Raw genomic sequence first — 26,826 nt, 5'->3', positions numbered from 1 at the left:
CAAAACAACAACATTACAGCTACATTTGTCTCCTGTCATCCCTGTATATCATGAAACAAATCACTCCAGACAGGTGACACCAATCCTTTGTTTTTCTCTGATATGCTTGTGTAGTAACTGAAAGTTTCATGTTTACCCACTAAACACTGACTTGCACCGCACTGACATACTACATATAATTGGTTTATACAGTAAAGACTAAAAGCAAGTGGACACTTCCTAATTAAAGTAGATGGCTGGTAGCTGGTAAACCATGACAGTGCAGCTTCAGATTGTCCATAAACACGATGTAGAATGTGTCTAGCTGACATAGTACAGTCTGCACATGTAATAATAGTTTTAATTGTGTTAATTTCTCCTTAAAAAAACATGGCTAGATATGTAGTTTATGTCACCTGGTTAAACACCTGTGTTAAGTTAGAGTACAGGCATTTATTAAATCTTCCTTTAAGAGAATTAGAGCCCAGTAACGGGCCCTTTGCTGTGAACAAACTGATCAACAATTACCTGTGTAAAATTTTCACCTTAGCCCTACATGGATAAAAAAAGCATAATGTGGGTTTAAGATGAGATTCTGCCCCATTTGAACTTCCAGCAAGTCTCTTTAATCGCAAATTAAAGGTAGCTGTCAGTAAATACGATTTGTTGTTTTTTGGATTTTGTAGGTCCACAACGAATTCGTGAGGAACATCGAGAACACCTCAGTGGAAAGCCTAATACAAAAACTGGCTGAGAGCAAAGGAACAGGCAAGGAGAGACCAGGTAAGCCACCGAGATCTCACTTTTATTCCAGTAATAAACGTTTGTCAGCTTCTGTGTTGCGTGTTAATAAATTAGCAGGCCTGTTCTGCCTGTTCCTGCCTCATGGGGAGGGCTGGAGTGTATAGAGACGGGCAATTAGGAGTGGGAGTAAGGCCATCAGAGTCAATCTTAGTAATCTGCTGTAAAGGTAGGCAGGCTCGGCATTCCAGTAAGCATGTGACACACAGGGAGCTTTGCTGTGCTCGCAGACTAAGCATGCAGAACCAACCTTTTCAAGAGGTCAGAGTGCAACAATGACTCTTGTGTAAACTTTGCCATGCCACAATAATCAAGGGAATACTCCTCAGACTCCTTCGGGGCTCTACCCTCTCATTTCTCTCTCTTTTTTTTCCCATTCATTGATGGTTACTCTTGCGTTTAGTCGCTCTGAAGCTTGATTTTTACACCTCAGCTATTTTACTTTGATTGATATTAATCAGTGTTTAAAAGCCCTGTCGTATATGTCCAATTACTTCGCTGGTCCCCCTGCACTTGTACTACATTACCTCAGGTCACGGGCACAAAGGCTTCACCTCTGCTGTGTTTGTGTGTACACAAATGGTGACCCCTGTGTCCAGACGCTGCATCCAAGGAGTGGTGGCCTTCATTTGTTTGGACAGCAGAATTAATTGAGGCTGAAAAAACGGTCAGAAAATTCCTCTTGTATCAAGCTGTTCATTAGGGATTGAGCAGCAAGCTCCGGCCCTGTCAGAAAAATAACCTGTCTGTCCCCTGATTAAATGGCTGAATGGATGGCCGGTCCAGTGCCTTTAGAGAGAGAGAGGTTGAATAAACTTTCTATTGCGGAAACAATCCCAAAGTGACACGCTGCGAGGCAGGGGGGTTCGGAGTGTTCAACGATATCCAGCTGAGCTGTCAACTGGCGGCGGGCCAGACACGCAAACCCCCCCACGCCCCCCTTCTCCGCCTCTCTCCCGCTCCCAGTGCCATGTGAAGCATATGCAATTTAAAAAACCATTCTTCGCTCATGCGTGACTGCATGCTTCTCTCACAGAGAGTAGAAAGAGAAGAAACATCTTCCCCTGTATAAACAAAGTCGTCTGTCTGTTTAGGAGATGTTTAAACAGTTCCTAATGTCGGCCCAGATTTAGGTAATATTCACGTGTCTGGTGTTTGGAGTCTTTTTTTTTTTTTTTTTTTTTTTTTGGAGTTGCTGTGCATAAATATTGTCAGATGCAATCTCAGGATGCTGGCGGCAAAGAGTTCCTGCTCTGCCTGGGCCTTACATACATCCACAGCATTTGTTAAACATCCCAGAGCTTCAATAAAGAATGCAATTTGTAATTTTCCAGTAATTTCCTCCCATTTCTGGGTCTTTTTTTATTTATTTTTATTTTTTTTATTTCATTTGTTTGACAGCATCTACAACTGATGCATTTAATGAAAGTTGATGTCAAATTAGATATTGATTATGAACTTCCCTCTCCGGGAGAAGACACACCTTCAAGAGTTCAGAAATTCTCACCTGTTTTATGTCTCTACAGTGACCAAACTCGGCAATGAAATTACCGTCTCACATCCTCCCACGGGAGAAAGTTCTTGAATGAGCATGCCAGTTTCGTTTTTTTTGACTGGCATGAAACTTGCACTCGCACAGTCGTTCGTGCTGTCGCTGTGTATCTGCCGGCTGCTGAAAAGGCCTGATATTGCACAGTAGAGTAGATCGGTCATTGGTGTACTTTATCCACTTCACTTGGCGTGATGCGTGCCTCTCGTGACTCGCCGCTTCCCTGCGCTTTACTCAGCATTGCACACGCCAAACAATGCGTCAATTCTGCTCGCGACTGGCGTCCTCTGGGGAGAGCAGCATTGGACTGCTGCTACTGTATACATTTAGAGTTAAAATATCATTAGCTTTGTTGTTTTCAGGTCAAGGCATGTTAGTGTATCGGAAATCTTGCCAGAGGGTCCTGCCCCATCTCTCTCCCTCCTTCTCGCAAGCTATTAAGCGTTCTAGTTCTGTGCAGTATATCAGTTAGCAGACTGCATGTCTTCTAGGTCATGCATTTTTATGAACAAACAGTTTGCGATACTTCATTCGAGTGGCCACATAACTGCTGTCAGACTGTAAGAATAAAACACCATAGCATGATTTTAAATTTATAGTTAAACATATGGATTACATGCACTAATAGATAACAACATCACACAAGACACCAACAGCCTCAACCTCCCGGGTTTCTCTGATTGACACGTACACTCATTGCATGTCTTGCCTCTGGTGTGTGTGTCTGTGAGTGAGCATTTGTATGTCAAAGCGCCTTCCCCTTTCAAAAGCCTCCATAAGTGTTTCTGGAGGCCCACTTGAAAGCGTGACAAACCCCCGGCGCAGCGCCTCGGAGGTGCATGTGTATAATTGATGAGCATTAAATTAAGTGTAAACTTTGTTGTTTTTCGCTGTTTTCTCATCATCTGAATAATGCGTTCCCAATAACCAAAAGCAAATAAACTCACGGCTGGTTGTGCTCCAAGTGATATTATGGCTGTCAGCCGGAGTAGATAAGACAATTTCTCAGTGTGATCTATTAATCGAGGTCGCCGTGATTGCTCTAGTGGCTTTGCGTGTTCGCGTGTGCTTTCATTATGTTTGTTTTATATGTGGACTGTTTCTTGCACGCCAGAGAGAAGGAGGGAAGGGCATCTCTTGAATCTCGAGCGAATTTGTGTGGCTTTAAACACTTCTCTGCATGTAATCTTGGACTTGTTTGTCTTATTGTAATAGGGTTAGTGCGTCATCGCGTGTCCCATGTTGGGCAGGTTAAGTTTCAAATCTGTTAAGTCCTTTTATACCTGCTATTCACTGTGAATACCAAGGCTGCTGCGTTGATTTAGAACCGGTTTATGATTGTGGTGATTCACCAGGTGGGGATTTGTATGTGAGTGCTGTAGAGTAATGCTGTGAGTGTTACATCTCAGTTTGGGCCACCAGACACACAGAGTTGACTCCGCTATTGACCCTGTCTGCCCTGTGGGACCAGCCCAGCCTTGTTTGTATACATACTCCGTACGCCACGCCAGACTGCTTGTTGTGTATATGTGTATAAGTGTGTGTGTGTGTGTGTGTGTGTGTGTGTGTGTGTGATTATTGCGTGATACATTCACAGCGTTCACAGCAGTGGGTCATTGACCCTTTCCATGCCAAATGAACCTAAATGATTTTTTTTTTTTTTTTGTCGTCTCATTAGGACCCATTGAGTTTGAGGAGTGCAACACAGCTATCGCCACTGAAGGTAAATCTTATTGTAAAGTAAAAGATGTACAAGAAATATTTGAATACATACACTTTCAATTCAGTAAAGCATTTCATTTTTTAAAAACTTTTTTTTTTAATCTGTGGTTGAAAAAAAATACTTTGTTTTATGTATTAAGGTGCCAAACCCAGAAAGAGAAAACCATTTGGCATCCCGGGTCGTAGGAAAGACAAGGACACAGACTCCACGTGAGTGAAGACTTCTTACATCTTTAGTCCACCAACATAATCCAAGCAACATATTTTCCCTGAAAAAAAAATTTAATTTCATATGTTGAAATGAGACGATTTATCTTCCAGGGAGTCTACAGAAGTCGAAGCTGCTGTGAGTATAATCTTCACCACATCGACCATATTTAACTGTTATTCTTTGAGTGATTCAGCTTCGTATGTCCAAACAGGAGGAGGTGGAAAGATCTGTGTTCGTTTTATTCTGCTGTGTGTTTTTCTACACGAACATGTGACTCTCCACTCTCTCTTCCCTCTCATGTCTCTTGTTTGTTTTGTAGATTTGCTCATTCATTCATTCATCTCTCTCTCTCTGCTTGCGCTTGTAGAACACTGCCAATGGCGCTCCCCCCGGATACTATGGCGCCATAGACATCCAGAACGCTGTAAGCAAGCTAATACACGCACGCACTAACACACACATAGACACACAGAGTAAATATTTTTAATGTCATTCATCCTCTAAAATAACACATATGAATGTTTAATATGATTGTAAAAATGTTAGCTAGCACCACTAAGCGCCGGGTTTGTTCAGATGTGTTTCAGACAAATATTATGCGTGGAGGTTTTTCGGGACGTTTTCCAGCGCTTTCTCTCTGTGGCTGCAGATTTGGGGATGCTGGAATTAAATAATTCTCAGCTGGGTTTTTAAGTTGTTACAAATGTTTCCAACGCCGTACTTATTTCCATATGTAATATAATTGTAGATACTGTATATACAGATGAGGGAGTGATTATTTCCTGTCCGTGTAAAAAAAAAAAAAAAAACCTCAGAAACAGAAATGCCACAAATGAAAGAGGAACTTTCCATCTGTTGATAAAATACACGATCTACACCCCTCCACGTTTTAGGTTTTGACTTAGTTCAAATGTAGTGCAAGGAGGAAGGCTAATATGCAAAGAAAGCCATTAAACAGGCACTGGTTTGTTAATTAATTACAGTATTTTGAACTAATAACTTTTTAAACTATTATAAATAATGTTTTGTTTAAAATTTGATTTAAATTTTTAATTTAAGAGTAGAAAAAAACATTTTTAAACACAATAAGATGCAATATTTGAAATGTTGATAAATACAATGTGGGTATAAATTTTAATTTATTTATAAAAGTTACACATGCGATACATTTGTTTAAACTTTTAACCGATTTTAAACTTTCTCCTTTTTGTGTGTTTCTGTAGAACGTTCCCCAAGTTGACGCAGAGGGCTTCGTCATCAGACCAGAAGTGAATGAAAATGATATCCTTTTAATGCTGTTTACACATTCAGACATCAAGGATTTGTTACCATTTGTTTTTTTCCCTTCACACCCATGTGTGGTCTGAGGAGTGTAGACGATCTCTCTCTCTCTTTATCACCTCTGTGTCTGTTGCCGATGTCTCCTTAACCCGTTTCTCTCCGCTCACATGCCAAAGAGAATTCCTTCTACTCATCCAGTGACTCCGAGGACGAAGATGAACCCAGGAAGTTCCACGTAGAAATCAAGCCCGTTCAGCCAAACAACGGCACGCATCAAAACCGAGCCACCATCGACGAGCTTAAAGCCTCCATTGGAAACATCATCCTGTCTCCCTCGACCTCGGTACAGCTCCGTGATGCTACACAAACACACCGAAATACTACAAATCTCAAACACAAACCTGTTGCTGTGCCGATCTGCTGCAGCCGAAAGCCTGATCTGCCTCTGCAACACTAGAGGGCAACAGGAGAATATGTAACCTCTCTCAGGGTAGACAGGAACGCCATTTAACCGTACTATCCCTCTTGTAGATGTTTGCCATTAGTCACTCTTTCTTGAAGCTTATTTTATTTACACTGGAAAGGCATACGTGTTATGTCTAATTTATTTCATACTCCAGATTGGCTTCTGATTCAGTGAGGTGCCCGTTTGCACACATTTCATGTTCTGTTTTTACTTCGAATTCAGTTTCATGTCAAACAACTTTTTTTTTTTGTCTTGAAGAAAAATATCAAGACTTAGAAACAATAATTTCTGGGTTAAGTATCTGATGTTGTTGGCCTTTACTGTAGACTCACTCACACACACACACATGCACACTGCCCTCCTTGTAGACACTTAAGGGAAAGCTTTGCAGCAGTGGCCGGACTGAACACACGCACATGTAGTACGCAGTCTGATCCGTGACCTCGGTCATGGAGCCCTTCATTCAGCTCCTTGTCCTTCCATCACTCAATCTGTGAATCAGTCTCTGCTGCTGCTGCTGCTGCTGCTTTATGAAAATAGCCGCTGCCATTAAATATTTAAACCACTACTGCTTGTGTGCAAACATGCACCGTGTGTGTACCGAGCTGCTGTTGTTGTTAAAGTTGTTGTGGAGCGGCTGAGAGGGCACGCTCAGTGTCGCAAAGGGGGTCTAGTGGGTTTCACCCGCCGCACTCTCCCGGCTGCACATTAAACGAATGTCACGGCATCTTCTCCCCGGCTTTGGCTCCCTCCTCCCCCCTCAGCCTCTCCCTTCCTTCGCTCTCACCACCGTTTTCTCCTCACTGTTTGTGTTGTACCTCACTCTTTTTTTTTCCCCCCTTCTCGTTTCTTTGTTTGCTTTCACTCTTTGGGTTTTATTGGAGCCCACTTGTTCTAGACGGGACTCTGTTGTGGTTATTTATGAATACTTTATGGGGTTAGTTGCCTAGTTTTTACAAATGTTTTCCGTTTTTCCACCCCTGGACTTAATGATAAAGATAAGTTACAAGTTTATAGAGGATGTTTTTTTTTCTTTCTATTTACTGTAACAAGATTCAGGAGGAAAGATGTTCTCTTTAAACCTTTGACTTTGTTCGGTTTTTGCCTGTCGAGACTCAAACCCACAATTACTTTCTCATCCCAAAAACACAGCGCTGTTTGTGTGTCTTGACTCTTATTCGCTTTTAAATACAGGAACAGTCATTACATTATATGCGCCTTCCCTCTATGGCTGTTCACGTTTCTGCTTTTCGCACACTCTTCCTATTTTATATTTACTAAAAACGTCTGGATTAAAGTTAAAACATACATCCAAGGTGATGACGAACGTTGCATCATCTGGTGTGAATTATCAAGAGATTTTTCTCTTTTTCTCCCCCCCTCTGTTCATTTTTCTGTCTTTTTCATTTCTCCTCCTGTTCGGTTCCCCCTCTGCGGTGTTCCCTTTATTGAAATAGCAATGGAAGTCGTGTGTGTGTGGCCAGCAAGAGCCGTAATTGAACCCATTTGCCGCTTAGCGCCTGTGGGACTAAACCCTGGCCTCACAGCTCTACGGTGGTTAAACGCTTTTGCTATGTTCCTTAAACCCATTTTGTTTCTTTTTCTCTCCCCTCCCTCGCCATCCCTTGACAAACCCCCCAACGTTTCTCCTTGTGCGAATAAATTCTTTATTGAAATTGATGCTCTAAGTTTCCACTGGGTTGGTGACCCTCAAGAGTGTATCTTACATATCTTGTGTTACGCAGCATGACACGGCAGATTTATGTGCTGAAAAAAAAGGCCCTGTAAAGGAAGTTGGTGAAGTGTTGGGGGCACGATCTCTGTTGTCCCTGACTGATCGGTGTATGGGCTTCCATGCACGGTTTTGCGCTGCTGAATTTTTCACCCTAGGTTTAACGTCTGGTATGTGTGAGTCGAGAGCAGTCCTGTGATTTACTGTCTTTAACTCTGAAGTGGAAAATTCCCTCAGCCACTGGGAATAATTAATAATATAGTTTTCAACCCGGCTATTTTCATTGTGGTTTAAATGTTTAAAATCTTATATATTGTTACATTAACACTATCAAAGGCTCAAAAGAAAAAAAACGATGACCCTTAAAATACTTCTTTCACTTTGGGAATGATCACATCTGCTTAGTAGTTTTGTTGTATTCCTGATTTTTTATTTTTTATTTCTCCAACAAATTGAGCAGACTTTTGGCGGGTAAAGGTTGAAAATTCGTGGTGGGTCGCATGCGTCTTTGATTAATTAATGTCTGTTTTTGTTTTCAGGGACAGATGCGGAGGAACCAGTCCAGTGAGTATTTTCTCTGTCTGACCTCTCTGTCTCTGTGTGTTCCTGGATGACCGTGAAAAGGGGGTCGACTGTACGACTTCTCGACTACATTTTTCTTGGCAGGACTTGTTTTTAAAGAGGTTGTCTTAAAAAAAGGAAAATCCAGAAACTTAGCCAAAACCAACATATCCCGAGAAAAAGCAAATAACTGTTCCTTTCTGTAAATGTAAGCTTGAGGGATATTTCCCTCCCGTGGTACAAATAAGATTAATTGCTTAATTAGCTGTTTATATTTTGACATGTCAGAAATTATCTTTTCCATTCTGCAAACTGGCACAGTTCGTTGAAGGGTAGTTTTGTATGTGTGTGTGTTTGATTTCTTGCCCAGGTGCTTGAGAAATGCTTTAAGAGTAATTATACCTATAGGTCATGTATCATATACTCCACGAGGTCTTAATGCAGGTTTAGGATAATAATCTTTTTTTTATATATATATCATCTTTTCAAAAGCTGCTTTCACATGCCGTGTTTGTAAGTAACTAAATGGTAAGAATACTCCATTTACACAAGGTAATGCATTGATAGATGTATACTCTACATACGCTTAGGGGTCACAGGAGTACCTACATTAAGCCCTAAGGCTAAGGGTCCTGGTGAGTATGTTTTCACTCCAGTAGTTGGCCTACAACCCTGCCTTCCCCACCTCCCCTCAAAATATCTGCCACAGCCCTCATCTCTGTCCCCTCTCGTCGGAGCCAGCTGACACAAGCTAACACCACTGACGCTGTGTTCTCTCTCACTGCAAACTTTCAGTTCATTTTTTTTTTTTTTTTTAAAGAATTTTACATTTATTGGTTTGAAATCAGGGAATCCTCTTACCTCCAGGGGCCGCTTCATGAATCTTTGCGATGTGTCGTAACACTTTAAAAAGGGGCACGAAAAAAAGGGGGCGCACAAAATAACAAAGCAATGCCTGATATTCATTTTAAGTTGCAAAATCACTCCATCATACCCCCTCCTCCCTCCCCATTGTAAAGTGTTACCATCACATTAACCCTTTGCAGTATTCGGGTGAGACATTAAGGTTTTACCGTGTAAGGCAGAAATAAGAATAATATTGTGTCTAACATGAATCTCACTGCAAATATATTTCTGTGACTTTTTATGGAAGATGGTGGTTCTCGCTCGCTGAGTCAAAACCTCAGTTTATGTTTCTGGTTAAAGGTGTGATGTAGTTTCAACAGGACTTTTGGCAAATGTCTTTGAATACCAGCCGGTGAAAATCTCCTGTGTTGGGTTTTTTATTTTATTTATTATTATTCTTTTAATTTGCTGTGAAAGTGTATTTGCTGTCATCGCTCTGTGCAGGTCTGTGGCTCCTAACTCTCTGTTTGTTTTTCTCTCACTGCAGGTGATGAGCTGGCAAAACCCAGAGTGCCAACCTCATACGAGTATGTATGAAAGTGTGCATGACTGCCGCTAGTTTCTGTAATTAATTTGTATGTGTTTATGCATATTTTTTTTTACCCTGAAGCTAATTGCGCCGTGTTTTTGCATGAAATGTAATAAAGTTTAACTCTTTCTCCGGTAGCCTGGCCAACAATGACCTTCTGTCTCTGGACCCATTCAGTCCGACTCTTGGCTCCTCTTTCTCATCATCAACAACAGGTAATCCCTAAAGCCTAGCCGATTCATGTGCACATGTATTTCTCCACAACTTAATAAATAAGAGGTTACTGTAATTTCTTAAAAATCCCCGTTTGAATTGGCGACACTGGCGGTAACACTCAATGAGGCTTTAAACTGCAGCAAACACTTTTTGAGCAGGCACTCAGTGGAACAGCTGCTGTATCTGTTTACAGTGCAGCTAAACAAACTCCCATTGTTTTGATGAGAAATAGTTCAATAAATGAAAGCATGATCTGAATTCATGCTGCATATTTGCGAGCAGGACACAATGAAAGAAACGGGTTAGTCTGCTGACATGTTGAAAGATTGCAGACCGTCGCCTGCAACCTTTCATCTAACAGCTCACTTTGGTTCCTTCTTCTTCTTCTTCCATTGATCGTTTGCAAAAAAATGTTTTTAAATGATCCAGTGATGGAAAAATGCAGAAAAGTCCAGCTGTCTTGCTTTTGTAAATGCTTGTTTTGATGATCGATCCCAGTGGTGACAAATTCACCACGACTATAACTCAACATGATTTAAAGAGAGTAAACGGTGAGGCAGATATCAATAAAACAAAGATGAAGTGGATTATATGTAGTCATTATTCTCTGTGTATTTATAAATACATTTAATGGCATAAAAAATGCAGACTGTAGATAATATTAAAGAGTTTGATTCCATGCAAATCTGAAGGATTATGACTTTAAGGAGCAATCACACTAGAAGTGTGTCTGTGTTTTTACTGACTCTGTTTTTGCTTCCTTCATGTCACCATCTCTCTACACAATATGTAGTTCCTCCTCTTCCCTCTCTTTCCATTTCGGAGCTGCTCAGTTGGACGTCTTTCCTCTCGGGGGCAGTCCCAGATGGAGGAACTGACCCCTGAGGTCAACAGAATATTTGACTTCAGGGAATTAAATTGGCAGACGTTTGTCTATTTTGCCTTTTTAATCATTTTCCAGTTTTGTACCGCTCAACACTGTCTAGCCATTTCTCTGCGCTTAAACAGGATCTGCATATTTTCAAATATTTGTTCAATATAACTTATGTGAGCCATAAATGCCTTTTACTTTTTCTGTCATGTAAATCTTCTTGAAGTCTTTACAGTTCTCTGAGATACACTGAAGTGTTTGTTTTACTTTCAGGGTCAGCGTTGGTAGTTCTCATGGCTTTACTTGCATTGACACCAGTGTTTAAACAGAGTGACATTAGCGCTGACCCATTGCCTAGGTTAAGCGTAATCCACAGTTAATTGGCACCTAGTTGAGGTCAAAGGGTTGGCTATAAAGCCCACTGGCACGTATGTTGTCAAACATTACTGTCAAAGGTCTCGGCTTTAGAGTCAAAAGAGCAGCTCAGCGTGTGTTCTTTTACTAATTTGTTTGTACATTTTCATCAGTTTTACATAGTGTTGTTTTTTTTTTACTTCTGTTTCATTACAATGCCATTGTGTGAGTTTAACATGACGTGATGTTTTATTGGTTTGATTTATTTGTTTGAACTTCTCTCGTTAGACCTTGCCTCTATCTTCCTTTCAATCCCTCCATCTCCATCTTTTCTGATGAATGACTCAGACGTCTTTCTGCCCGAGGCATCAGGTAAAAATGTGTGTGCCCCGTTTATCAGACAGTGATTGAAAGGAAAACCTGTTTGAAGAATTTGAAGCAAACATCTGTTTCGTGTGGTATTTAAGTTCAATTTTTTGTTTCTCTTCATATTAACCTGTAAAATCAGGGTCAGGATATATTTTAGTTTTAGATATGAATTCTGTAAGCTTACAGAGTTAACAGTTGTTATAAGCTCATTTTAAGCTGCAGTAGATACACATGCTCTACCAGTAGAAAGTCACTAACTTAAGATTTAAAAATATGTATAAAGGTTTAACTCTGCTGCTTCTAGAGCCTAAGGTGTGTGCCTATAAAACATAACCTATGTGTCTATACTGTGTGTGTGAAACGATTAACATACAGAGAAGACAAAAACACAATATTAACAGCATCACAGAGGTGTTTCATATTCGGCTGAATGCCAGTTATTTTGGCAGCTATGAAAGGCAATCAACAATGCAAGGAGACAACTACAAGAGATCCAAACAGGCCAAATCATCAGAGATCAAACTGGTGCTTCATTGACAAAAAACTCCAAGCTCACCACCAAACACGGGAAGAAAATCCACTTTAGAAATCAGAAATCAGCCCTCAGCTGCAATCGGTGCATCTCCCAATTCCTATAAATTTAACTATATAGATAAATTTGATGAATTGGCATGAAACCTTATATAAATCCACCTTTGTACCACTGCCTGCCTTGGTGGATTAGTTACTTCAAAGTTAAAGTTTTTCTTTCCTGAAGCTTTTGTTTAATTTTGCATTAAACCAAAGTCGCCATAGAGCTTCATTCACCTACTTCCTTATATAACACATTGTGTGAAAGTACTTTATAACCCGGTGACACATCACTGTCGTTATCACTGAGTGATGTGAGCAGTAGGTTAAATTATATAAGGACAAGACAGAGATGTAATGCTGTATGATGCCAGCTTCTGTCTTATGAGTGAGGTACAGTTTTAGATTTTGGGACACATATGTTATACTGCAGGCAGTGTATGATGATGATCAGTTGCTGCTAACTGTCGAGGCGTCTCTTGTAATTTTCTCGTGTTACTAAATTCTGATCGGTTTACTTTCTGTACTTTGCATTTGTCACGTTTATCGCCTCTGTCGATCACATCGCCCCCTTCAGCTGAGACGGCACCGCAACGGGAGCGCTCTCCACCACTGGCAGAGAGCCAGCTATCCAAAAACGTCTCCTCGTTCTCTTCATCTACATCCTCGCCATGGGACTCACCAGAAAACCCTTTCCAAGCACTCAAGCCAGTACCAGCGAGGGCCCAGAGCGCCCCCATCACCCTGCCGACCGAGCCAGTCGACCCCATCAAGAGCTCGCCTGCCTCCAGCCCTCCAAAGAGCGTCGACGCCTTCTCCTCCGTATCCTGGTCCCAGAGTCAGTGGATCGCATTCAGTGACAATTTCGTTCCACCTCGCCATCAGGGCTCAGGGACCGGGCATGCGAAGGAGCTCCAGATGCCTCAGTCTGGCTCTGGCAGGTCAAGTCGCTTCCTCTCTGATGACTCTGCTGACGCCTACTGCAAAGCGGCAGGCAGCAGAGAGGACGCCAGTCCCTGTGTCTCTGATGTCTTCTCTGGGATTACAGATAGGGCAATGGCAGCAGCTCCATCAAGCAAAATATTCAATGGTAACATTATTACAAATGCTAGAGACATGTCTGCCTGAGGTTTGGAGTTTATTTGTTTTATCTTTTCTTTTATTTTATGTTCTCATATTGTGCATTTGTTTCATATTTGAAGTTGACAGTTTTATATTTTTGAACGTTTTCTGTTCTTTTGTCATTATTTGATTTTGCAGATGCTTATCTAACTCACTGCCTGGTTTGCAACATTTTTGTCTTTGAGTTTCTTTTTGTGAAAATTCATTTTTGGAATGGGTTTTTATTGATTGATGATTGATTTTCCTGTCTGTAAACGTGGTTTGCTTTTCTCTTTGTTTGTTTTTTTTTTCCTACTAGATGACTTGATGCATGATGTTTTTGCAAATATTCGAATGAAGCACCATTGCGACACATGTATAAATGTTTGTACCCGATTCCCAAACACTTTTAACTGTCACTAACCAGTCAAACTTACATGTGTTTCTCTATTTAGTACCAGTACCAAACCGACCCACGACCCCACTGACGGCTGGAGCCCTGGTGCCCCCGCCACGACCCTCCTCCAGGCCTAAACTCCCCACTGGGAAACTCACAGGAATCAATGAGATTGTGAGTAATACGTGCAACACAACATTGACTGCTGTGAAAATGACATTCTGACACTGTGATACATCTCATTTGATTCGACTCCCTTCACTCAGGTACGGCCGTTCAGCCCGCCCAAGACATCTAACGCCAGCCCCCCTCCTACTGCACCACTCGCCCGGGCTGAGAGCTCCTCCTCCTTGTCCTCAAATGCCTCACTCAGTGCTGGCAACACCCCCACTGTTGGTGAGCCTCCTCAGCCTCCTCCATGTGGAGAGAATCCCCCCTTTTCTTTGACTATTTATTCTCCTTTTTTTCTTCAGCTCTTCACCAACCTGCCACATACCCTTTGTCTCTGCAACACAATGTGCTGTTTTCCTCTTCTCTCACTCCTCTTCCCTTCCTCCCTTCCCTTCCTTGACTGCTCTCCTTACAGGAGCCGAGCACACCTTTGCTCCCTCCCTCTCCTCCCCAGAGCCAGAGCTGCTCTCCCTCTCTCCTTTCTTTCTACTAAGCCAAAGTGAGTCTGCCTTTCCAAACTTGTTCCACTCCATTGCGTGGTGCTTACAGTCGATCATCTCTACTCTGTATACGTTTCACTTATGTTCCAAATGTCATCACTAGGACCGGTTAGCTCTTAATTCACCTCTTGGAGCTCGCCTGCCACCATCACACATTTAGGAAATGTGCTTACAACTGTGCTCAGCATCACCTCTCCTCACATTTGTGTCCTCTGGGTTTGTTTTCTCCTCTTTTTTTTTTTCTTTATGCCTTTTTAATTTGGCATAAAGAGGATGATGTGTTCATAGCGAAGCTGCCTACCTTTGAGAAGCGGTGTGAAACACCAGCAGGTACGGTTTTAAAGTTCATACAAGAGGACTCTCCTCTGTGTTTAATAAAACTAACACCGGTCTGCTGGACGGGCTGGATGAAACAACTGGATATGTTGCTTTGCAGTGATTTGCATTTGCGTTCTCTCCATGTTCACCTTTTCTCACATCTGTCGTACTGTCAACAGCATCAAACTCCTAACATGATGAAGATGTGAAGTAATGAATGATCTGACTTTTGTTGACTTTGGTTTTGATAATCCGCCTGTCTAATAGTTCTTAATTTAAAACTAGAGCAGCTGCAGCACGACCTGCTTTAAAAAAACGTATTTCTGTTTATTTGAAAAATAACAGAATGTACTGATCTGCGATGTATGAGTGACTGACTTTATGAAATGCAATAATAGAAATATTCTAAATGATGCATCTTTGCATGATCAAACCCTCCCTATTTCTGATGTGAGCTTTGGACCTGCGCTGTTATAGAAAGTCTGATCCGCAGCTGAGTCAACAGACCTCAAACTCTGCGCCTTTTTCTTATTCTCAGGGACGTCTCGCGGCCCCAGCCCTGTGACCCTGGCATCCCAAGATGCTTTGCCCATTGCAGTTGCCTTCACAGAGTCGGTTAATGCTTACTTCAAAGGAGCTGATCCCACTAAGTGAGTCTCACATGACCTCTTGCTGCTGAAAGGCCCCCGACATGGACCTGCACGCATACACATATTTGTCCATATTTGAACTACAACACATATGAGCTACACAGTACACGGTGTTGTACTGCATAGTCCCTAGCTCAATGTGAACTAGTCTTAGTAGACCTTTTGTGCATTTCGCAGAGTGTCTCAGTCTGCATGCGTGGAATGTTTTGCGTTAGTCTGACACCATTCTTTCAGAGTGGATAACCTACATGGGGCAGATTATAGTCTGGGGCAGAGAAAACATACAGCCTTTTATTGGTTAACTGCTTCAAAATTGCTGCTGTGCAAAAGGCTTATTTTTGCAGGGATTAGCAAATGGAACATTTCATAAGTAATGCAGGTTGAGACCCGCTGTGGGCCGTTACCAGCACAGCATAGGGCAACCGCAACCGAAGGAAGACTCTTCTCGCCTCAGAACTTGTTCAGAAACTATATCTATATTAGGCTATAGAAGGATACAGATGTATATTAAGAAATGTGGTGATGGAGATGTCTTACACTGGGGACGTAAAGCCGGTGTCTTCAGTATCTAAAAGGGCCTTGGGTTATATAAAAAGTGGATTAGTGGGCTAAAGTACAATCCATAATTAGACCAGATATGTTCAATGTGGCTTTGTATTCTGTTATAGTGGTAAAAAGATTAGTTGAGCAGAAAAATTGAACAATAATTTTGATTTTTCAGCTTCTTAAATGTGTAGAGTTTATACTTTCTATATTGTTTAATGAATAAAATAGAATATCCTTGACATTTTACTCGTGGCTACATCCCACAGGTGCATTGTGAAGATCACAGGAGACATGACCTTTTCGTTCCCGATGGGCATCATCAAGGTGTTCACCACCAACCCCTCCCCGGCCGTGCTCACTTTCAAACTGAAGAACACCAGCAGGCTGGAGCAGATCCTACCTAACCAACAGCTACTATACAGGTGAGGCGTGCTCACAAATCAGCGGAAATACAAACAGTCTGCCGAGCAGCGCAAGTGAAGAACCGTACGGGGATGATGAGTTGATAACTTGTCAGAGTTGTGGTTAGGGTGAAAGAGGGATTTGGACTCGATGATACGAGCGAGGATCGAGGAAATGTAGTCTGCGTCAGTGAGAGGAAATTCAATTAGTAATCTGACATAAACCTATCATTAAGCTGTCAGGGAAGTATTTTCCACCAGACTTTAACAGCCAGGTTCTCAACAGCCCATGTCTCTTCTGAAACACTTAACGCCCTAAAATAGCAAAGAACAGCAAACTTCATACAACAGCTGCTCCGTTTAATGCACGTTATTTTATCTCTCACCTCTTCAGTCTCAGTCAGACGCGTTGAATGTATATTCAACCTCACATGCAGTGCGACTTCCAACATACCAAAATATTGTTGGTTCAGTCTTAAAAACGGCAACTTTTAAAGACACATTTTGTGTGACCACTTCGTATCTGTAAAGTAAAGAAAAATTACATCTTTTTCTGTTTTTATTTTGTTTTTTTACCCCCCCTTTTTTTTAATGTCTGGTTCCCCGACTCAGTTATCCCAATACCACATGGCTGTACTAATTGAATCAAATGGAATTCATGATTTAGTAGCTGGTTGGATATAACAGGCTCAATTTTTCCAAGCTATTGGAGCTTTAAACACAAAGCCAAGAAGAGTGATGAATAATTGAGCCTCTGATTACTCCCTGTGTGTGCGTGTGTCTGTCTGTCTGTGTCTGACTGACTGTTTTCTTTTTTTTCATGCAGTGATCCTTCCCAAAGTGACTCTAATTCCAAGGACTTCTGGTTCAACATGCAAGCACTGACGTCCTACCTCAGAAAAGCCTCAGAACAGAATCCTTCAGCTTCCTACTATAATGTGGACATCCTAAAATACCAGGTCAGTCAGCCAATGTCGAGTCAAGAACCTAATCCAGATAAAATAACTGTAAAAAATGCTTTCCAACATCATATTTCCTTAAGTGCTTTACCCTCCAGACAAGTCTGAGGAAAGAGCAGAAAAGAACATGAGTGTCCGCCAGTGAGCAGGATGGAAAGATAAAAGCAGAATGTATTTTATAATTATTACTTTTGATAGCCGTGGTCCAAAATTAAAGAGAAATACTATCATTGTGATTTCGTGGTGCTGTTTGTCAGAAGTCTGTTTGATCTTTTAGTCTTAAGCAGCCTCAGTTGCTGCAGTTACAGTCAAATATCAAGTGTAGGGAGGTGGAGAGAGTCTATAATCATAATCATAACTGTACAAAAGCGTACGAAGAACAGTTACACTGAGTGTGAACCATAAAGTGAAAACAGAAAGACACAAAAATGAGATAAGAAGTGCTTTATCGTGTATGTATTTTTAACACAATATCAGTATTTTATTTTTTAAATATCATGGTTATGGCCTACATCTTTAATTAGGAATTGAATGAATTTCTCGTCACTTACTGTCTTTATAATTTTACAACTCTAAAACTGTCTGCTTTAAACCTTAATTACAGCTATACTTAATGTCATCTTCAAAACAAACCCAAAACCTTGTTTTACAACTTAAAACCAGCTTATTTGCAGTATTATATTAGTTTATAGTTTATGTCCTCATCCATACAGAACTGTATTGTGAAAGCTTGACACATAAAATCCAAGCTGTCAGCACCGTACATATGCCTCATGTATGGATGGCTCCATACGGGCTCTCATTCAACCTGTCAATCAGACTACACCAGCAAACACTGTTTGGTTTGAAGTATTGTTACTATTAGACTTTTTTTTTCCATTTTTAGATTGACTGTAGGTCATATTGTGAAATATGGCACTAATTTATAAGATTTTATCCAGTGTCCCTAGAGGGCTGTATTGTAAACCTATTATCTGTAATACTTCAATTTACTACACAGGTTTACAATTGGAAGAGCTCAGCTCGTATTATGTGTTCTCTGATTGGCAGGTTTTTCCCTGTAACCTTTACAGTATATGTATGGTCCTGTTTGGATGATGAAATCTTACAATATTTAATCTGAGCTATCCAAAACTGGTCAGTGATATTCATTTATGGATGTTTTTTTTAATATGTAGATCGATCCATAGTTTCTTATTTTATTTATCAGCTGTAGCCCTACAGTAAACAAGGGTTAAATATTTTTGTTTCCGTCACATTGTCATCAAGCATCAAGTCTCGGTCTAAACCACAGGCCATGCTGCCACACCATAATCAAACACTTCACTTTTTGTTTCTGACAAAGTTTCTTGACCAAGTTTTAGTTTACATGTGGATCAAGAAGTTTAGGAGATAAGTCAGATTAACAGATTTCGTTGATGGAAGAAGTAGTAGTTTTTCTTTTCTGGCTGAAATTGAGCCTCTAACATTCAAATGTGTTGTCATAAGGATATTGGCAACTTCACTCAAAGTTGCTCAAAGCAGTTTTATTCATTTAATTGTGCCGCTGTGTTCAGGTGCTGTCTGATGGGATCCATTCCACTCCACTCAACCTGACTGTATACTGGAAGTGCACACCGAGTACATCAGACCTGCGGGTGGACTATCGATACAACCCGGAGTCCATGGCCTCCCCTGGTTCACTCACCAATGTGCAAATCTTAGTGCCTGTCGACGGAGGAGTCACCAGCATGCAGTCTCTGCCCAACTCCATCTGGTGAGATGACTTGCTGAAAATATCTCTTAATATTCTTTTTAAGTAAACAGAATCAGCTTACGGTTTTGTTTCCCTTCTCTTATTTTAGGAATTCAGAGCAGAATAAATGTCTTTGGAAGCTGAGTGACATCTCAGAAAAGTCTGAAAATGAAGGTACATCATTTTTCTTCTTGGCTCTAAATCCTACTCGTAGAGAGCTGGATCAGTTGCTTGCAAGTGAGTGTTATTTGTTTGTGTTTGACCTCAGGCGCCGGGTCCCTGAGGGCCAAGTTTGAACTGTCAAACGGACCCTCGAATCCTTCAACTCTGGCGGTGCAGTTTATGAGTGAGGGGAGCACCCTGTCAGGAGTGGACATGGAGCTGCAGGGGACCGGATACAGACTTTCTCTCAACAAGAAGCGATTTGCCACAGGTAGGACGTACATCCGGATTGTTCTGAAGTGAGGTTGTATGAGGTAGTTGAAAAATGAATGTGTCCGTACAGTAGACAAGCAGTCTGCAGACAGGAGGATCAGCTATCAGATAGCCCTAATAAATATCAAGTGTATGGTATATTTTGACTGTTTTACCTTGCCGTCAGACAGCCCCTTCCAACAGGAAACTGAAATGTTTACATTGCTCTCTGCAAAGCCACGAGACTCCTTTGACAAAAACAGATGGACCCGCGCCTCCTGTGTTCTGCGAGGTCAAAATTAATGTTTTTTTCAAAGGAGTCTCGCTGCTTTGAAGAGAGCATAGATTGATAGAAACACTTTGGTTTCCTGTCAGAAATGGCATGTCTGGCAACTTAAAACTAAAATAATCTAGATATGACATGACAGGTAACGCACTGACAATGGAAACGAAAATTAACCCTTCAATGCAGCAACGACTCCAACTTCACATCTTTTGTTCTTTTCTTTAGGGCGTTATATGGCAGATTGCTGAGGTGACCCACCACTCTGGTTCTCAATTAAAAAAAATTAAAAAATCTCGCTCGACACAAAAGTTGGCAACTTTGCGAGGCTTCCTGAACCCCCTGGATCCATCTGAGCACAGTCAGGCTTTTGCCCCCGCGGGGAGGCGAGAATCTCACTACAATAAAACAGCACTGAGTATTGAACACTGTTTAAAATAAAAAGAAAAGAAAAAGAAAAAGAAGATGAGCTTTCAGGAAATGTGTAGATATGAAGTTTAATAATGCTTTCTGATCAATTCACTTTTGTATAGTCAGAAACAATTTATGGATTAGATATAAATCTTATATTGTATTTGAAATCATAAAAAAAAAAGAAAAAAAAGTGCACTAACAATCTTTCAGATGCTTTTTCCTCTTATATTCATTTCTCAAGAGCCTATATGGAATATAAAAAAAATCATTTCTACGTGGAAGAGATGATTTCTCTCTCCAAACTGTAAATATTAACCGCTCGACCAGCTCTGACTCAACTCTCAAACCAGTTTTGTTTACTGATTCTTTTCTCTCCTTTCCTCACCATTTGTCTGTTTTTTTTTGTTTTTTGTTTTTGATCATGTGCAATGAAACAATGAAGGTAGAATCTGTCTTAAACAGTACTCACACACTTGTGGCACAAGCTTGACCACTGAAGTGCTTTCAAACAGATGCAAAAAACAAAAAAAAAAGAAATGTACCTGACCTCAGTGCCTCCTCTTATACTGTGGATCAATGGGCAACAAACGCAAATTTCCAGACTTAAGCTACGTGTTTTCTTTAAACAATCACCCATAATGGGGTCTGTGATCAGTGTGAATTGCTTTCCTTGTAAATTCCCCCTTTCAGTCTTTTTTTTTTTTTTTTTAAAGGACCAGTGTGTATGATTTAGTGGCACCTAACCGTGAAATTGCAGATTGCAACCAACTGAAAAACATTCGAGGTCCTATATTGAGCCAGTGTTTGGTTTGTCTGTTCTGGGCTACTGTAGAAACAACTCTGTAAGAGCGCCCCTGCTCCTTCTGTAAGTAAAAAAAAAAGGCTCAGGTAACGAGAACACAACAGGTGATTATTACACACTTATGAAAACTGCCAATAAATCCCCCTAAATCTTACACACTGGACCTTTAAGGCCTTATTTTTTTATTTTTCAGCTGTAAAACGTGTCAAATATTAGATGCTTTTTAAAAAAAAAAATCAAGGGACATTACCCCAAATTTAACCTGTAGCCTTTAAAAAAAAATGGCATTTTTAAGCACACTTTGTGCCCTATTGGAGAAATGTGCCTGATTCTTAACTTTTCTCAATTTTTTTTGTATACTACAGCACAATTTAATAAGAATAGCACCAACAATGTGCCAGTTTTTTTTTTTTTTTACTCCTTTATTTGGATGTTGAAGGGAAAATGTTTTTTTTACAACCCAACTGTCTTCCAGCAATGAATGAGTCATGATTGCCTTCTGTGATTGAGTTTTATCATTGAACTCTTTTATATATTTTTGTCTTTTTTCTATCTCCACGCTCGTCGGTTGTCCTTCACCTCTCGTACGCTCACCGTGCGGTAGACGACGCAAAAAGTGAGCGGGTAGCACAATAAGGCCAAATTTAATGATGGGAATGCCTTATCACAACTACTCAGCACTGAGTAATCCAGTGTTCTTGACTGCGGTTAGATATTGTGACACAGTACTGCCATTGCCCTGTGATAGATTACTGACCTGCCCTGCCTCTCACCCAGTGCATGCTGGCATACGCTTCAGCCTCTTGCAACTATAAGCACAAGTAGGTACTGAATAGGGATGGATGGACGGGAAATTGCCACGTTTGACTCTTGGTGCTTCATTCTTGTCTTTTACTAATGAAGGTTGCTGCTGTAGAGGCTGTACTACTTCTTGATGGAGTATTTTTATGTTGTGTAGGACATTTTTCAACCTCAACCATGTACTGGTCTTTAAATTGGTTAGTGTGTTGGTGTGTTGACATATCTGGAGACGCGCGATTAGTTGCCTGGAAGCTGTGATTGAAAATTGATGAAACTTTTTTATGGCAGAGTTTCGTACACTGTGCATCACATGGCCAAATGACCTCTCCGATAAGATTTTGGGAAATAACTTTTCACATCAGGCTTATGTTTTTTACTGTCTCTGTGCTATAAAAACGTGGCTCATTGTAGTTTTTAACTGAGCAGTTTGCAGGTGGTTTAAACTCTTACTTGATTCACTCGGTGTCTCTCTTGGAAACTAATCATTTATTTGATTTCATTCATCATATCTGGGCAGGGTGATTATAATGTAATGACCAGTTTTTAATGTTTTGTATGATTTGTACAGTATAGTACAGTACCTGTTTCAAGACTCAAGCCTTTATTCATAATTTAGAGGCAGATGTTAATCTTAAATGTCCATTTAAGATTTGTCTGTTGAATTTGAAAATTTTATATCTCATTCTGAACTTTGAATCAGCCAAATGTTTGAAGGAGTTTACATAAAATCCCAAAATTGTAGCACCAGACATTTGTACAGTGTTTTCTCTTTAATTAATTATATCAGTGGTTTTTTGGGCCGGATGCATAAAAAAAAAAAAAAGAGAGAGATTCTGTACTCAGATTCTGTAATTGTATTCTGTATTAGCAAGCTGGTTCTTGCTGTCCCTACAAAACTCTCCAAATAAACGTACAAGGCTCCTTTTTTTTCAGTCACTTTCACACTCTTTCTTTCTTTATATGTTGTATTAAACAGAGTTTAAAGAGAGCAAAATTGTGTAAATGATTCTCATAAATTGTAAATTTTTACCAATATCTCAGTCACTTTTTGTCTCTACTTTATGATTTCTCATTGTGCCTGTATTAAATGTGTAATATATGAATATATACAAATATATTAAAATGACTAAGCGTGTTTTGTCTGATTTTATTATTTTATTTTAGCTTTCAAGCTTAGCTTTGCCACACTAGTGTTTTGTTGGTCCACTACTTTGCTCCTGATGGAAACATCTCAACATCTAGTTCGATTAACATCACCATCATGCCAAAATGTTACAATACCTGCAACATGAATCACATTCCTACTGCTGGATGCTGCATGTTTAAACACAAGTTTGTTGATGGTCAGATTATGTGTGTCATCTTCATTTCAACACTATACAAATAAAATATATTTAATCTTAACCTTTGAAACAATCTGTGAAAATAAGAGTGGAAGGTGAGTGGAGGTGCTTTTACAGAGGCCCATATGTCCACCTGAATAGCTCCACTGCATTGTCCCGGGAAGCACAATAAATCCAATCAATAAGTCACGATGACATGTTGACAGGTCGTTCCATTCTTTGAGGGACTTTTTGAACTATGGAGGTAATTGTACAGTTCATCGCAACAAAAAAAATACCTTTTGAAAGACTCGACATCACTTTCAGGAAAAAAAAAGAAAGAAAAAATGACCACGCTCTAATCAACAAAGCTTGTGTGAACACTTTACTCCTTTTGTGCGAAGGCAGATGGTGGGTGTGCTTTGGCAGAAAATTGTGCTCGGTGGAAACGTTGAAACAATCAAAAATCACAGTGAAATGACCTGAATTGACAGATACAGCACCCTGAGGGACAAAGAAAAAAAACAAAAAACATCTTGTGGTGAACTGGCCCTTTAAAGCCCTCTAAATCCCGTCATAATATACAGCTTTTACTGATGAAATGTTGTAGACTGAAAAGTCATACGTTGCAATAAAACAGTAAATCTATTGTCAGTTTTTTTTACGACCATAATCCATGTCTAAAGGTTTTTATTAAACCCTCTACTGACATGCAGGATGATACAGCATGAAAACAAAGCTTGAAGACACCACCGCACCATGTGTTACTAATGTAATGTTTGCACTGCGAGAACCTCATGCGGTGCTTTGGTTAGGAGGATGTATGCATGACTGTGCGTATACGCTCAGCACTACATCAACACCTTGTGCGTATTTACACACTCACTCATGCCTTGTGTCTCTCTGCCCGAAGACTTCCTCCTTGCTGTTTCGAATACAAAAGTCTGAGCTGCCTATTCACAGCCACATGTGTGAGCCATCAGTGTTGACTCTACTTTTCCCTGTCCGCCTCACTCAGACGGAGAGGAAGAGATCTTAGGGTCTCTTGTGTATGATGTTATTCTCTGAAAGGCCAAAGTGAGATATGTGAGCTGATGTCATACCTCAAAACCGTGTTGGTCCATATGTAGAAGTCTTGCGTGTGGCCAGACATTTTATACAACTTGAGGGGGGGATCAGTAAATTTGAGAGTGTGTGGGCTGTACAGGTAGCAGGCTAATAAAGAGAAATTTGACTGAGAGAGTTCATAGGATTATTTTGACTTTTTTGGGTGAACTGTGCTATTTGAGTTTAGTTAAATGAGTTAAATCATATTTGTATGCTAAATATCAATCTACAGCCGGTTGGCTTAGCTTTGCAGGAAGACTGGAAACAGAGAAACAGCTCAGTTCGAAGCTTATAAAATACGATTAACATGTTATATATTGTCTGTTTAATATAAACAAACCAAAAGTCTATAAACCACAATTCTCTGTTTTTATAAAGGGTGCCAGATTATTTTAAAATAGTTAAAAAATAGTTAAACTTTTCAGGAAATATGCTTATTTTCCTTCTTGTCGGGGGTAAAGATGAACAGACTGATATTTCTCTTTTTTTATTTTTACAGTAAATGTACAGTCGGCGGCTGGTTATCTTAGCTTAGCATAAGGAATGGAAACAGGGGGAAACAACTAGCCTGGCTCTGTCCAAAGGTAAGAAAATCTGCACCATGAAAGTCCACTAATTCACCCATTTTAACTTCTTTGTACAAAATCCCAAACAAGTTACAGTTTCACGGGAAGGTTATGTTATGTGCGGGACTACTTTTTGACTGGGTGCACTGCTCCTGTCCAAGAAATCCCAGATTTTCCTTAAAATGTCCATGTTCGGGAGTTAGTTTATTGGATTGAAACCACTTTTACGCTTGTATGCTCAATAAGAAGCAACAGTCGGCAGCCAGTAAGCTCAGCTTAGCATAAGGACTAAAGGAAAAAGCTCTCTAAAGCTCATTAATTTATGCATTGAAGAAGAAAAAAAACATGTTTTAATGTAATTAATGAGCTTCAGAAGTGCTGATGTGCACACTTTGTTACCTTTGAACAGGATGTTCAGCTGTTTCTACTCTTTACCAGCTGCTGTTACCATCTCATATAACTTTTGGCAACAAAGAACATAAATATGTTTTCCAAAATGTTTAACCTTTCCTTAAAAAGTGGAGGAATTCTGGGTTCCTGAGGTGGTCAAGCTGCCTGTGTCTGTGTGTTGATTGAGAGAGTCTGAACGTCAGAATCAGCTCCGTGAAACAGTTGGAGCAGAGGGAGCATTTAGTCTTTGTTGTCCGCCATCACAGTTATGTTTGTCCAAAGGCCCACTGGAGCCATAGAGTTGAGTTATTCTACAATCCAGAGAGCAAGCCCCACATCAGTAACATTTATGGACAATTTATAATTGATGTGCCCATTTGATCTCCCTCTTCACCATGAGAAAAACCATCTGAACAAACACGGATGGTGTAAGTTTATTGCATTAATATGGATTCTTCTCCTCTGCTCCTCCTGTTCACTCCAAAACCCAGAAGACCTCTTTAGAATAACTCAAACCCTGAACATGTCAGACTCAAATCCAAAGGCATCTGTCACATTTTCCACTCAGCAAGCAGAACTCGATTGTTTCCCCCCTGGCAATACAAATATGAACACAATTCAAAGCTAACAAAACTGACAGGGAGTTTATCACTGTAAAAAGACTTAGACAGATAGCTTTTATTTGGCAGATCACCAGTTTTACAATCAATCAGTCCGTCATAAGTGTGTGTGTTTTATAGATATCTTGGGGAGATTGTTGCCTTTATTTGATATGACTACAACACATTGCTGCAGTGACATGATATGCATCTTAAAGAGTCGGCTGCCATGCCCCAGATGTGTTTCTACTGTCTCACGGTTCCATTAAACGTATTTAAAATCTCACCCCAGCTTGCACATGATCATGCATGTACCATTCACAGCCCGGTTTCTGCCTTTGTTGCCGCGCCCGCAAAGTAAAATTGTGAAAAAGAACATGAACTACCAGCTAATGTTGTAAGCTACAATTCCAATCATTCTCTAGCTCTGACCCACTGACCAGGTCAGCGTTTCACTCATTAGATTCACAAACTGGGGAGTTTTGTGTATTTTGCAGATATGTTGGAAGAGGAGACTTCAAACTGAGAATGTCCCGGTCAAACATCTGGTTACCTTACCTAAAATCCAGGCAAAGGACCAGAAGAGCTGATGGCTGTCTCATTAGGTTTTTTTTTTTGTTTTAGGTTTTAAGTAAGTCATCGCAGGCCTTGAGCTTATGAGGCAGACACAAGTCCATAAATTCTTTGCAGCTGTAGCAATAATCTGCTCAAAAAAGCCGAAAAGAAATACTTGCACGGTGTTATCTCGTTCCCAAATGTTCGTTTATTCTACACGGAGACGATAATGTATGTTACACAGCACAGATGATGTATCGTGTGGACCATTTGTGGTGGAAACCTCAGTGTATGGTGTTCGTTAAATAAAATGTCCACTCGCCTACTGTATTTATTGATAAACCAGAGAGTAGCACGTTATAGTAATTTAGATTATTTATGTAGAAAGAGTCTTTCAGCGTCCCTTGAGAGAGAATAAAATGATTTTTTAAAACTCCATAGGGATGCTGTTATTCCTATCTTCCTTTTGTTCTGCAACACAACCATTCATTTCTATTGCATAAACACAGTATCTGGGCGGTTTCTGGTTGTCTGGTTTCAAACAGCAACCAGTTCTACATCCATTCACCCTCTAGCTTCTTTTACATGTCCAAGACAGTGAGGTGACATGTAAACATAATGAACCGCAGTAGTTGTATTGCCGTTACCCAGCAACTGCGAGCAGAAACAGAAATGCTA

General features: G+C 40.4%; 1 protein-coding gene across 7 annotated transcripts in view; it reads left to right on the top strand.

Moving 5' to 3' along the window:
* fcho2 (FCH and mu domain containing endocytic adaptor 2) overlaps positions 1 to 21,154 on the top strand; it is a 40,559-nt gene extending 19,405 nt beyond the window's left edge. The window contains exons 8-30 of one of the 7 annotated variants that reach the window (XM_027282045.1): positions 666 to 762; positions 4,008 to 4,052; positions 4,192 to 4,261; positions 4,373 to 4,397; positions 4,630 to 4,686; positions 5,486 to 5,543; positions 5,711 to 5,886; positions 8,281 to 8,305; positions 9,696 to 9,735; positions 9,876 to 9,952; positions 11,467 to 11,550; positions 12,695 to 13,207; positions 13,674 to 13,789; positions 13,882 to 14,011; positions 14,202 to 14,285; positions 14,557 to 14,616; positions 15,143 to 15,254; positions 16,067 to 16,222; positions 17,028 to 17,160; positions 18,717 to 18,916; positions 19,005 to 19,069; positions 19,164 to 19,328; positions 19,821 to 21,154. In XM_027282045.1, the coding sequence (XP_027137846.1) occupies positions 666 to 762; positions 4,008 to 4,052; positions 4,192 to 4,261; positions 4,373 to 4,397; positions 4,630 to 4,686; positions 5,486 to 5,543; positions 5,711 to 5,886; positions 8,281 to 8,305; positions 9,696 to 9,735; positions 9,876 to 9,952; positions 11,467 to 11,550; positions 12,695 to 13,207; positions 13,674 to 13,789; positions 13,882 to 14,011; positions 14,202 to 14,285; positions 14,557 to 14,616; positions 15,143 to 15,254; positions 16,067 to 16,222; positions 17,028 to 17,160; positions 18,717 to 18,916; positions 19,005 to 19,069; positions 19,164 to 19,328; positions 19,821 to 19,843 (2,511 nt within the window). In that variant the 3' untranslated portion in view covers positions 19,844 to 21,154. The remainder of the gene's footprint in view (positions 1 to 665; positions 763 to 4,007; positions 4,053 to 4,191; positions 4,262 to 4,372; positions 4,398 to 4,629; positions 4,687 to 5,485; positions 5,544 to 5,710; positions 5,887 to 8,280; positions 8,306 to 9,695; positions 9,736 to 9,875; positions 9,953 to 11,466; positions 11,551 to 12,694; positions 13,208 to 13,673; positions 13,790 to 13,881; positions 14,012 to 14,201; positions 14,286 to 14,556; positions 14,617 to 15,142; positions 15,255 to 16,066; positions 16,223 to 17,027; positions 17,161 to 18,716; positions 18,917 to 19,004; positions 19,070 to 19,163; positions 19,329 to 19,820) is intronic. The other 6 variants (XM_027282046.1, XM_019269109.2, XM_027282048.1 and 3 more) reach the window with 6 other exon arrangements.
* Positions 21,155 to 26,826: the final 5,672 nt, after the last annotated feature.

The sequence above is a fragment of the Larimichthys crocea genome, chromosome IX (assembly GCF_000972845.2).
Source record: "Larimichthys crocea isolate SSNF chromosome IX, L_crocea_2.0, whole genome shotgun sequence".
NCBI lineage: Eukaryota > Metazoa > Chordata > Actinopteri > Sciaenidae > Larimichthys > Larimichthys crocea.
The sequence above is the reverse complement of the archived record's forward strand: the minus strand, read 5'-3'. Positions and strand labels throughout refer to the sequence as shown.